The sequence below is a fragment of the Colletotrichum chrysophilum genome (genome assembly GCF_026319265.1).
Source record: "Colletotrichum chrysophilum strain AFK26 chromosome Unknown scaffold_12, whole genome shotgun sequence".
NCBI lineage: Eukaryota > Fungi > Ascomycota > Sordariomycetes > Glomerellales > Glomerellaceae > Colletotrichum > Colletotrichum chrysophilum.
The window spans coordinates 38,453-51,724 of record NW_026517299.1 but is presented as its reverse complement, the minus strand read 5'-3'; the positions used below and the strand labels follow the sequence as shown (position 1 = coordinate 51,724).

Below are 13,272 nucleotides of genomic sequence, written 5' to 3'. Positions count from 1 at the left end.
GTAAGGCCAGGCCAACAGCAGTTTGCATAGCACCCAGAGGTCGTATGCCTGGGGCTGCCTACCAAGCACTTGCGGCACTTCGTCTCTGCCGAACCTTACACCTTGCCTGTCTTCCACCTCCTGAAAGTTCCATGTCCCTACTGCCTGCACCGGAGGACTGCCTGATGCAGTATCTCTCGCCTTGCCTTTTGTTCACCTAGCTCTTCCATACTGCCATACTGCGTGTGTACTTGTCCAACTACCTTGCGCTAAAAATCGCATCGTCCTCTCTAAATCTCGATCCGCGCTTCAGGCGCGCATGTTGCTTGCCGTTGTCCTCTCCTAAGTAGCACGCTGCACTCTTAGTGTGTCTCTTTTGTTCTTTGTGCTATCCGTACTTCTTCTCTTCCCTTGGCCCTCCAGTCCTCTCACTCGCCCACCTACATACATAATTGTCTTTCCCGTACTTTCGTCTGTTCTGTCGAGGAAGAAAAAAAAAAGACTTTGACCGGCTTCCCCACAAAACATTGCATCGGTTTCTGCGTCTCGACCACGGGGATCCTGGGATCCTGGCCCGACCTGACCTTGCTGCAGTTGCAGTCGCAGTCGCAGTCGCCAATCCCAAGTCGCATACCTTGCCCACCGGATTTTGGAGTCTGGACACTGACTTTCTTATTTACTCCCGTGCTCGACCTGCCGTTTCCTTCCCCTACTTCCTTCTACCTTCTTTCGCGCCTCCTTCGGCCTGCCGGTGCTCTCGACGGCCTCTCGCATCCACGGCAACCCAAACTTGAGCCCCTATCCCTCCGGTGCTCTCGAACCGCCTCCCACATCGCGTCTCCATACAGTCTTGCTTGGTCTCCGCCCCATGGCGCTGTGAGACGCAATAACACAAGGCGGCGGGCTGCATCTCTCACTCCGACTGGACAATGTTTTCCTCTCTGCTGCGACCCAAGCAGAGCAATCGCAGTCGTCGCATTGACCGACTTCACGATAGGCATTCGCCTTCCCCCGGACCAGCTTATCGCCACTATGGCGAATCACGACACGCGGTAGCAGACTTCACTGAGGCCGAGGATGAAGAAGAGGAGGAGGAAGAAGAGGAGGAAGACGATGGCTTAGCACAGTCTGGGGACGATCCCGACGCCGTGGATGACGAGGACCCTCCCCATCGTACCATGCCTGTCCTTCCTCTTTTCTCGGAGTCATATCTCGGTAAGCTAGAGCGTCGTTTGGCTAGACCCCAAGTCTCATCAACTCGGACTAACAACCACTTCGCAGACTCCCTGCCTATCTACAGCATCACCCACGCGATTCGCATCATCATTCAGACCCGAACCGAAACGACGTTGACATGGGATCAGATACGCTCGCCGCAGGTCTCTCAGTTCCTGGTCAAGCCTATGCAGCAACAAATCAGGACTCAGCAGTTCAACCGCGCGACTCTCTACTGCCTCATGGCAAATTGCTTACAGTTCAACAAGGAAGGCCAGTTATACCCAGGCAATGCTGGAATAAGTTACACTAGGGCGTTGGTATGTGAGCTGTTGGCACTCAAGCTCCTCAAGGAGTACAACACTCGCGAACTTATCGACGCCCTCTCATATGACTTCTATCCTCTCCAAGGACTTCCTGGGGCTCAGCCCGCGAATGCACCGAAGAACGATCCGAAAAATAAGGCACGCCTTACTGCCGCACGAACTTCCACCCTAGAAGTCGCTATTCGTGCTTCCGCCAAGCACTTTCTCGCCCATCCCTTAGTCGTCCAACAATTAGAAGCCATCTGGAACGGTGCCATCAGCTTTTACTCGTCTCAAGACAGCTTACACCGCGAACCGCCACCCTCTCCGGTCCAGGGGTTGCCAGATGCGCGGACGCCGCTTTTGGGTGGGCAGAACCAGAAGGAAGGGCAGCAGAACCAATCTGTGCTAGGCAGACGGAGCGTTATTCTTTACGATCCTCGTCAGGCGTCTCTGTTCAAGCTTTCCCGCCTGCGGGTTCCCCGCTACAGATTCTTCCTTTCGACACTATCGCTACTTGTGCTCATCGGCTTATTTCTCGCTGTCCTTTCCCAGCGTTCAGCCCGCATCAGCTCGTTGGAGCTGATCTTTTGGTTTTGGAGTGCCGGGTTCATGCTGGATGAGCTTGTTGGGTTCAACGAGCAGGGTTTCTCACTTTACATCATGAGCTTCTGGAACGTCTTCGACCTGGGAATCCTGGTTCTGTTGATCGTCTACTATTTCATGCGTGTATACGGAGTGTTCCTCGTGGATCCCAAGCATTGGAACGATTCCGCGTACGATGTCCTCGCGGCGAATGCCATTCTGCTGCTGCCCCGTATCTTCAGTGTACTGGACCACTACCCGTATTTTTCCCAGCTGCTCATTGCATTCCGTTTGATGGCAGTCGACCTTGCCGCTGTTGCGATTCTCATTCTCATCGCATGTAGCGGCTTTTTCGTCTTCTTCACCCTTGCAGATAGTAACAACGATGCGGCGGATATAGCCTTCAAGATCTTCCAGATATTGATGGGCTTCACTCCCGCCGCCTGGGACGTGTAAGTCACAAGGCCACCACAGCCACCTGTGTCTTCGTTGCTAATTTTGTGCAGTTGGCCCGTGTATAACTGGCTTGAGAGAGGACTCATGGCTTTCTTCCTGATTCTCTGCCACTTCGTTGTCGTGTAAGCCCAGTCCCGTCCATTTTCTTCAGCTCCAGCTAATAAAAGCAGCACCATCCTGATTACCGTTTTGACCAACTCTTTTATGAAGATCGCTTCCAATGCCAGGGAAGAGCATCAGTGGGTCCCTGCCGTCTACATCGCCAAATCAATCTACTTACACAATCTAGATTTCTCTTCGCCATTAACACGATCTCCATGGTCAAGAACGATGCCTTGTTCTCCTACGTTGCGCCAGGAAACATATTCGCGTGGTTGCTCATGCCTCTGCGGTATTGCATGCCGCTGAAGCATTTTGTCCGGCTGAACAGGACCATCATCAAGGTCACGCATTTTCCTCTCCTCTTTTCAATTTATCTTTATGAGAAGTATTGGCTGGCGCCATCAATGTTCGAGCCAACGGATCTCGTCGAAAACCACCATCATGGGCGTGATAGAACCATTTCGTTCGCTGATCCCTCGGCTCGCTCTGCGTTATTCAGTCCCAATGTGCGGGTTCGCGAGGAATCTGTTACCGGCTACCAGAAAGACCACGCTCTGGAGGAAGTGTTTCGGCGTGGTCCTGGCATCACCACGTTGCGAAATCAGAGACGGCATGAACGACGGAAAACGCAAAATGCCATCCGTAACTGGATGGATCAGGCCGATGATGCCGACGCTTCTCCCCAGGTCCCTCAGTGGCCGACGATGGAAGGCGGCCAAAGCATACGACCTGACTGGCATCGTCGATTGAGTCTCTCGAGGGAGCTTCGATCCCAGCGGTCTCGTCAAATATCAGACATCAGATCGGCTGCAAGCGATCCCGCAGATTTTACGTCACAGCCTGCCATCGGTTCCTTCTTCCGAGGGATAGCCGCGGCAACGAAGGCCAAGGAAGAAGAGAACCAGCAGACGGACGCTGACGGTGATGATGAGCTTGTCACAAATGATGAGGAAGAAGAGGAGGACATCGCAACAAACGCAGGCGAGAGTCGTCGGGGCCCGGTGATTCACCAGACGCAGATTGACGACTACTTCACTACAACGCCGATGTCGAAGCGTTTCAGAGCTGCTCCGCCTACATCGTCATCACTTGGTTCGAGCGGCCGGCCATCCATCGCCGCTACCCCTCGCTCAGCACGCCGCATACCTCACAGTCGAACAATGTCGACGAACACAATCCTATACGCCCCTCAGGAGTTGCGCCGACCGCCTAGCTCGTCTTCTCATTCGTCACCGGAGCCACCGCCCACTCGCGCGCGCGTGCAGACTAGTCGAGCTGCGGTGGTCGAGCCGGCAGCGACTAGCGGCCATCGCTCGCCGCGCCGCCAGACATACGTGACAACCAACACACGGCCCAGGCCTATACTGCCACCTAGGGACGCAACTCAGACTGCGCCCAACCGAGCAGCGCTCACGGGCATCGACCAACGGCTCCGTCCGAACCAGATGAGACGACTATCCTCGGTTGACATGAGCATTTTGTCGGACAACATAGCACCTGACGACCCGACGGGAGGCATGCCGTCGAGCTTCCAAACTCAAATGGCGATGGCGTTGATGAAGGACGCACGACTCAACGGAGCGGGACGCGGTCAAGATTCCGGTGATAGCAACCGTATGAGCAAGCTCGTGTTGGCACGGATGAAGACATTGGAAGAGAGCTTCGCCGACGTTGCCAGGGAGTTGCGCGGGCTTAAGACGAATTCGAACTCGACTGCCCCGACTACACGCCGCAACTCATCAGGTGAAGAACTCCAGAAGTTTTCTGGGTTGGCAAGTCCTGCTGGTGCGAGAAAGGAAGAAGGTGCTGAGAGACCCAAGATGGTCAGGAGAACCACTGGCAAGCGCCCTCCTAGTCGGAAGAGCATGCTGGAGCCAAAGGTGGGTTTGCTGAGCGCAAAAGCGAAGGGCAAGGAAGTCGCACACTCGTCTGGCGATGATTCCGATAGCGAGAGCATGGCGCCAGGGAAGAGGAGCTCAATGTAAAAGGGGAGACGCGTTTTGATTTGCTGGGCATTTTCTGGCGCGCTATACCTCAGTCACAGCTGGTAATTGTCGCATCGCTGGGGCGTTTGGAACCAGAGGTTTTCTCTGGAAGTTCGACCTGTTTTAAGTCAAGTCGCATATAAATCGCGAGCTGGTTGCGTGTTGCATTTGGACATGTAGATGGAGTAATGATGGTGTTTTAGTTTGCGCCAGGATCGATTCGAGGTCATTTTCCCTCCAGTCATCACAGTCTCCTGTATTGATATGTACGAAAATTCATTCTTGTCTTCCGTTCTCTCGTTGCATTCCCCCTGGAACACTACTCCGAGTTACTACTCTGGACGTGTCAAGTCACACAGAACTGTATTGCTGTGAGCAATAGTATCCCGTCCACCGCCACCAAAACAGGGCGTCGACACAAGAGCAAAGCCTTAGGCATCGCCAGCTCAGACGTGATGACTATGCGTGCCATCTCAGATTCCACCGCCGCTCCTGTCGACAGTTACGTAGTAAGGGGCAGTTGTTCGCTGGTTTAACTCGTTTGTTCTTCTGGAGTTGGCTTGGTATCTGATGCCGACTATAGCAGTTGATACAGCAATGGCAGCGAGAAGCACGCCGCGGTGACGTCTGCATCGGTGTGTCAGTATGCTGTCCAGGGTGGCGGATATCGTACGGCAAGCGGAAGTTAGGGCAGGTGACGGGACAGTACACTTACACGCCAGGGCGAATCTGACTTGGCATGGCTGGCTTGGGATCCATGATGGCAGATATCAAGACGATATTGGTGATGGAGGTGGGGAAGTCACAACTTCAGCTCCCAGACGCAATGTAGGCGTATAAACCGGTTGCTTCCGACGTGTGAAGGCGTGGGAGGGGGGGCATTAAGTAGATCTCCACGTCCTCGGTACCTCAGCTTAGCTCCAGATCTTGGGGCCAAAGGTGGAGGGGCACTCGTTTTTGTTGGGGAAACGGGAGGGAGCTGCTTGGTGTCTTGGATTAGACGACTCGACTGTATCATGACGATTACCTAATTTTTGGGGAACGCACGAAAAGTGCCATTACGGCCCCTGTACGACGCCTAGAACGAACCCAAATGAACGACTACTGTGGCCGGGGTTTGCTTGGTTTCTAGACGGCGGGTTCGGGGAGACGGCAGTGGGGGACGGCACACGACCATGATTTCGGGCTAGGAAAGCTTAGGGTAGTTGTGAGAAGGGATACGACGTGGCTTGAGGCTGGGCGATGGAATATATGGCCATGCCACACAATCCTGACGAGCTATCAGTTCGACGGGAGATACTGGTTAAAAGATACGTGAGCTAACTGCGCGTGGTTTCTTATCGCAGAAAGACGGCATGAAGCTCATGCCGGTCGGCGGCACTCGCGCGCTCAAGTTAAGGGCCAGTACGCCATGCGAAGAATGATAAGGCGAGTTTTAGAGTTGGACAGGGTTTCAGCCGACGCCTGGTCGAGGAGCTAGGGGAGCAAAAGGCTATGCAGGGAAGCTGAGGTGGTAGAATAATGATGTAGAGCCATTAGCAAAGATAATGTTATGTAATGTACGCTAAGACCAACACGAAGGACTGTTGTGAGAATACGGAAGCTTTGTAGCTGGAGCCTTGCCTGAAGCCTCTGGTTTTAATGTCGCTTTGGCTTCCTATCTGAACATGAATTCCGAGGCTCATTGTGTTCTTCTCACTTAGCGACGGGAGTGACGGCTAAAGCGGAAAACGGGAGTACCTCGCTATGTTCTGCGTGCGAAGGTAAGGGTAAGGTAGGGTTGTAATTAGGTAGACTGGAGAGCTATCAGGAAGGCACTTCGGGCAGCTGGAGGTGCCTGTTTACCTTACCTACTTAGTAGGTACTTCACCTTGAAGCACCTAGGTAGGAGCACCGAGGTGAAGCTTCCCCGCTATGGGTACCCAGGGCGGGAAGGCGGGGGCTACCTTACCTTATGACTGCCGCTACCCCACTGTTGGCTCGGAAGGTAAGGTAGGTAGGCAGGCGTGGCAGGCAGGCAGGGACATGCAGGCAGCAGTGACATTCATTCCATGGTTCCTAACGTCAACAACGAACAAATGAGGGCGCGATCCTACGTGCTGAATGTCTCTCCAAAGGTGGGTAAGAGACCCAGGTACTTGACGTGGGACTTTGGTACGATCACTTCACGACTCCAAAAGCGTAGCAAAATTGTACATTGGCTGAAACTGTCATTGATCAAGAGGGCCCGCACGAGACTTTCTTAAGATTCCTCTGGATACTACTGCGTAGTACGTTGCTCTTCTCATCTTCTTCCCAAACAAGAAGAGTGTAACTCTCGGCCACCAACGTGTCGGCCTAAACGTGGCCGCTGCTCTTCTTGGGAGAACGAACCACACCGAATCAACGTTGAGTCTCACGCTGACACTGAAGTAGAGGAGGAGGGTCCAAAGCACCATCCACCTCTACTTGAACTCCATGTCGAGTACCGAGCTCCAGGCAGGGTCACGGGTTGCCAAGCCTGCCTTTCCTTTCCATCTGCTTATGCCCTTTTTGTGTTCACCTCCTGCTCGAACAGCCACGACCCGGAAAAAAAAACAAGAAAAAAAAAGTACCTTCTCCAAGTCGGTTGACTTGTGAGGCATGCTTCACCTCACTTCTACAACCCCTCCGCCGCATCTCCCCTTCACCATCTGGCTGCATTATCATCGTACTTTCTCATTGTTGGTGACTTGGCCGTTGGAAGCTAACAAGCTCCTTTCGGAAATCTACCCAAGTAGCTCCTTCTCGTTTGATCTCAACCTTTGCGACCCCATTGAAAGACTCCCGCCGCACGCCCCGGGTACAGGAGCCTTAGGTAGACTCACCTGCATCAACATCTGACTCCTCGAGGCCTTGCTGCCTGGACAAGGCTGCGCAACCTCTCTACCACCCGGTGCGCCTCATTTACGACACCCAAGACGCCTCAAGTAATTGAACCTCTTTTCCTTCTTCCTCTCTCGGATATTCTACTTCATCGATTGCGCATCACCATCCGTTTCGGGCCTCTGCAACAGACCTGCTGCATCCTCCGCGCTTGCTCACATCGGCATACTTTACCAGGCGCCCGCTGTCCAACTACCTCGCACATTCACGAGCATCCCTCCTGTCGCCTTCGACGTCGTCTTCAAAATGGACGACTGGGATAGAGGCATTCCTATGGAGCCACCGTCGGGTGACGATCTCCCTTCTTCTTGGGATCAATACGCTCCCGACCACGATAATGATAACCATGGCATCGCAAACAACACCGACGAGGTCAATATCTATGATTCCTTCGATACGAAAGATACCGTCGAGGACGCCGACACTACGCACGACAACCTCCAGGACGACCTCGATAACGGGTCCGGATCACAGGAAGATGTTTACGCGCCGACTTCCCAACCCGCTTTCACTCTGAAGGCCGACATGACGCATGTCGAGCGCCGCCGCTATTCTCAGTTCCTTATTCATGATATTCGAAACGAACTTTCAGACGGAGACACCCTGGTCTTTGTTGACTTCCCGGCCCCTACGAAGCCTGCCGATAATGTCGACTGCTTCGTCTATGCCTGGAACTCGGTGGAGTTTCGCATGCACTCTGAGAAGCTCAAGGCAACCGGATCATCCAAGTTTGCTGAAATGCTGAGTCCCACGTACCAATACCGCATTATGCGTCGGCGAAAGCTGGTCAATAAGCTCCCCGACGGTATCAAGTTCGTCCTCGATCTGACCCCACCATCTGAGGGTGACGATCTCGTATTCCAGATGACCGAAGTCTCCCTGACACCCGGCATCATAAACTGGTGGATGGCGTACGACAAGTACGGCACTGACGATTACGTTGTTTCTGGACACGATGACATATGTGGTTGCTGGAAGGATCCTCAGCCGGAAGACAGTGATAAGGCCACTGCAACGGCAAAGCCAGGTTCCACGCCCAACGGCATGGTCTCACGTCAGATCACAGAGAAGACAGATGTTGCAATGGAACGCGCGATCGAGACAGCAATCGCACAGAGCCTACGAGAGACTGGTCCACAGACTGCAAAGTCCTCGGAGAGGGCATACACATCCACCAAAGGAGCCGCTGCTAGGTTGCTGGAGAAGAAGTCCAAGAAGGATCTAACACCTGAGCCGGTTCCGTCATGGCGTCGGATTCCTGACTACTGCGCTGTCCGCCACCGCGTGAACATCCTCCGCCTGATGTACATGATTTCCGACAAGCGAGTCCTTGTTGACTCTGCCCCTCGAGTTTGGACTTTGGTGGCTGTCGCGAAGATTCTGGATTGCACGCATGTCGTCGTAAGTCCATTCCTAAACATCGCCCCTGGGAGACTCTGCTAACAAAAAGCGTAGCGTGACCAGGTTCTTCAATGGCTCATGAGCGCTAACAATACCATGTTCATTGAAGTTCTTCCTGAAGAAAGCTTACAGATTGGTGTAGCCTTACAGTCAGAGGATGTCACCCGTTCTGCATTCCGAATCCTGGTCAATGAGTTGGCCATCGAAGAAGCTGCTGCTCCCAATGGAGTGCCCAAGGCCGCCACTTACACAGTGTTTGGCCGCAGACGTCACGATCCCGGCGACGATCTCAATAACCTCATTCAGCATGCTGCTCGAGCCATGGTTGAGCGTGTCTCGCGGCCTGTAAAGCAATTGATGAGCGACACCATCTTCGATGACCTGCAAATACCGGAGTGGATTCGCCTGAACGAGCTCATCGTCATGTTCTCGAGCCTTCCCGACGATCAGACCTGTCTAGCAGCCAAGGAGAAGGCCATTAAATTGGCCGAAGCCTTGAAGAAGGTTTGGAAAACCCAGGTGGTCATCGAAGTAATCGGCAAACTGCTGGACGCCGACCGGCTGAACAGAATTGACGATCATCGCGCGACTTACGTCGATATCCAGCACTTCAATCGTTTTGAATTGACGTATAACTACTTCAACGACGTCCAAAAGGCACTATGTCCTTTCATATACGACAATATTAGGGACAAGTGGGGAAATTTGACGTGGACTTTCAACTTATTCACGGTCGGAACGAAGAACCTGAACTTCTATCATTTGGCCACCGAATTGTGGATCGCCACGCAAAATGTACTCACCAGTCATCCTTCCTTCAGACGCGATCCGGCTTGGAGGGCAGTCTTGAATCTTGGGCCGGGGGGAGCGTTGATGGTTTCGCAACACGCCTTCGATCCGGAGTCTTTCCAAGAAAATCTCAAGTCGCTCCTCTACCCATTCAGTCAGGATTCAGTTCGCATCGGATTTGAAATCCCCATGAATATGACCGGTCATCTTCTACTGACCCTGACGAACAATGAGTACAAGTTCCTCCCTCTTTGGGCCGGTGGAAACGACGACGGCACGGGCGGTGTGTTTGAGCCATCTCTTCCCCCAGCCGAATATGGGCCGGCAGGGCCTGGACCGGCTTACCACACTGGAATCTCGATTGCATCAGATGCGTCGAGCACGGCTGGTTCTGTGAGCAGCGTCTTGAGAGAGCTGCGTTTGGAAGGGGGCAGTAGCGTAGGACCCGGTAGTGTGGATGTCCAGGACGGCATATCCACGGTCTTCAATCGAGGCAAGGTCATAGCCGACGATGTCTCAATGCGCTCAGAGTCTTTCACTGATGGCGGGTACGATTTTACCGACGCAAAGTACGCCATTCCTACAGATGGACAATCTATCGCAGTGGGTGCAGTCGTGCTCGACGAGACTTCTGAGCAGTCGGATGCCGACACGTTGAACTTTGAAGACGAAGATGTCGATGGCTTGGATGAAGTCATGACCGAGATTGGGCCGGAAGAGAGTCGGTCTAGGGAGGTAACCCCTGAGTACATCGTCGCTGCAGGGTCCGCGACGGAGAGTCGCGGCCTGTCCGCTTTGCACAATGACGGCACAGAGACTGTTTCTACGCCGTCGGTCATCGCTACACTATCTGTCTGCTCTGCGGATGAGGGAGACGATGATTTAATCATGGTTTAGGGGAGTAATCGGGGATAAGGTTTTGTTACGGACTTTTTGGCGTCAAGGAGGGCAATAAATATTCTGGGTGTGCCATCATCGAGATAAATACGCTTGTAAACACGAGAAAAGTTTGAGGTTCAGGAAACAGGACGAAAGTCAATGACAAACAGGCAAATAGGCATTACGGGCTACTTTATGTCAATGCGGACGTCTTAATTTTTGAATTGATGGCTCACCAGTGAGCTGGTGGCGTTGAATCGTGGTATTTTCCCTTTTGATCTATGCGCAAACTCCCATCCTTCCTATATGTACTCCAATCACCGACCCAGATTCGCTGGCGCTCAGCCCCGATTCAGCGTGTTTCCTGAGCCCTTGGGGTTCGCCTCGACGAATTCATCCCAGGCTCTCGCCTTCATCGTCTCTTCGTCCGCCTTGTCAAAGTCGTCCTCATCCGGCTCTGGCCGGTGCCAGCTCGCGTCACCCCCGCCCTCGATGATACCACCTCTCTCCCGCTCTACCTCCAGGTACTCGTCGATGCTCATCGTCGGCAGGTTGTGACCGGGCCGGAACACGTTGGCGGCCATCTCCTGCCTATTGCCCACGAGGGTGAATGGCTGCAGTGGCTTGCCCTCCTTCGTCAGCAAAGGGCCGCCTGGCTGACCGAACATGCTGTGCAGCCGGCGCGGCGCTTCCAGTCGGTCTGTGAAGCCTTCGGCAGTGCGACTCTCGGCGCGGCGGCGGTTGTCCTCCTCGACAGAAGTCGGAGACGGCATCAGCGGTACCGTGGCCTGCGCCAAAACCTCCAGCTCGCGGTTGATGCCCTCCAGGCCCTGAAACGCCATGTGCGTAGCATACGCGGCGTGCGCGAGGTGCAGGTCCCGCACAATCTCGTCGTCGCCCTCATCGTCCTGGTACCGGGGGTCGCGACGCAGCGTCTCGAGCCGCTGCTTCAGCGCCCGCTCGGCTTTGAAGTTGGCAATCTTGGTGTCGCGGCGCTTCGCGGGGTCGACGCCTCCCAGGGTGGAAAATGCGACGGAGTCGTCCGTGTACCGTGAGTACAGCTTCTTGTTGTCCTCGCTGAGGAGGTCGTAGGAGTCGAGGAGTCCGAGGAAGGTCTCGTAGGACTCGCGGGCGCGCTCGAGATTGACCCGGCGCTCGATGGGGCGGCGGGAGGGAGCCTTCTGATGCAGGTCGGCGAGATGAGATGTGATCATCAGGTATGGCAGAGATGAGGTCGGAAGATCCTCAAGGAACTCGTTGGGGGAGAAGAGGGCGGCGCGAGAGACGATCTCGAGGCAGGCCTCGTACTCGGCGATTGCGGTGCGCAAGTCATCGTGGTAGGTGGGAGAAGAAGCCTCGTAAGAGTTCTCGAGGGTGTGCCGCTTCTTCTCTGCGGATGCGAAGACTGATTTTAAGGTCTGGGGTTGATCGTCGTCGGACATTCTTGCGATCTAACGATGGCGAGGTCGTCAGGGTGCGTTCGAGCGGCGGTTGGGGGGGGGAAACACGAAGGCGCACGAGTTAAATATCCCTCGGGTCTCGGGAGGCGCTGATCCCGTGTAAGCTCCAAGTGGCGACCGAGTCTTATGGTGGCGTGTGACGGTTTGAACTAAGCTGGCTAGTACTCGACAACAGGATCTTGATTGCTTGGGCAGGTGTATCACGAGAATAATGGCGACCAGACGTTTCTCTGATGGCGACGGCACTCTGTTGGGTGCCCCGCTCCAGGGTCTAGCTTCTTATCTTATCTAATTTCCATACAGGGGAAGGTGGTGGGGTAAGTGCAGGGGTCCGGATGTAACTACCTACATTTTGGCCCTGCATGGAATTAGGATGGACGACTTGAACTCAGCAGACGTGCCACCCGTCAGTGTAGGTAGGTATGTATGTATCAGTTGATGTTTATTAGAAGAATCAGGCATATTGCTACATGCTCAAGCTTTCGCATGTTCTTCCACTCCTTTCCTTCTTCATGTCACTACAATATTCGCCAGAATGGCGCAAGCTCAAGACCCCTTTCCCTTATTCGTTGGACGTCTTGCAGGGGTGCTTCAACTTGCACCTTGATCACGATCAATGGACACTGGCTCATCACAAGCAGGATGTTGATAGAATCACCCGGTGGGCAGAGGTAACCTAAGAATTTATGTATTCCTTGAAGCCATTGGACCACAATAGGCTCGTTTTGTTCTAACTAGTTTTGTCCTGTTTGCTCATATGCTGCTTCCCGTAATCCAGAAAAGTATCCTCACATTGTATGGCAGGGTACTTCCTGCCTTCTCTTCTTGAAACTCCTGCCTCAACTCGTGAATCCTTTTTATCCCCTCTTCAACCCATACCTGCCTTCCTCTTAAGTGCTGAATGCTCCTTCTCGACGACTTCACCAGCTCGGGACCCTTTGGTCTATTTAAGCTGCTGCCTTTCTTCCAGGTCTCCTTCTCACCTCCTCCTCTTCCACAGCCTTCTACCTTTCACCCTTCCACAAACCACCTCAGTGGCCTGAGGCTATACAAGTTCTTCAGAGACTCTGAGGCATAGGTCACCGTGTCTGGGTGAAGCCACATCCACCCTCCTTTGGGGCTTTCTTGACTTTAGCAGTTCCCACAAGTTGTGCCCTCTACCACCTTCGACTTTCAGCACGCTGTATTCTTGAATCAGCAAGAGTACCACCT

The 13,272-nt window shown here is 53.8% G+C and overlaps 3 protein-coding genes across 3 annotated transcripts; 2 read left to right on the top strand and 1 right to left on the bottom strand.

Moving 5' to 3' along the window:
• Positions 1–908: 908 nt before the first annotated feature.
• On the top strand, positions 909–4,627 carry COL26b_002390 (uncharacterized protein; the record flags this gene model as incomplete). Its single annotated transcript, XM_053175311.1, has 5 exons — positions 909–1,194; positions 1,261–2,536; positions 2,591–2,662; positions 2,711–2,779; positions 2,830–4,627. 5 exons carry the CDS (start codon positions 909–911, stop codon positions 4,625–4,627), a joined length of 3,501 nt encoding a protein of 1,166 aa, XP_053040617.1.
• A 3,150-nt stretch (positions 4,628–7,777) lies between these two features.
• Positions 7,778–10,618, top strand: COL26b_002389 (uncharacterized protein; the record flags this gene model as incomplete). Its single annotated transcript, XM_053175310.1, has 2 exons — positions 7,778–8,932; positions 8,987–10,618. 2 exons carry the CDS (start codon positions 7,778–7,780, stop codon positions 10,616–10,618), a joined length of 2,787 nt encoding a protein of 928 aa, XP_053040616.1.
• Positions 10,619–10,941: 323 nt separating this feature from the next.
• On the bottom strand, positions 10,942–12,042 carry COL26b_002388 (uncharacterized protein; the record flags this gene model as incomplete). The annotated part of the gene is made up of 1 exon (XM_053175309.1): positions 10,942–12,042. The coding sequence occupies one exon, from the start codon at positions 12,040–12,042 to the stop codon at positions 10,942–10,944; it is 1,101 nt and encodes a 366-aa protein (XP_053040615.1).
• Positions 12,043–13,272: the final 1,230 nt, after the last annotated feature.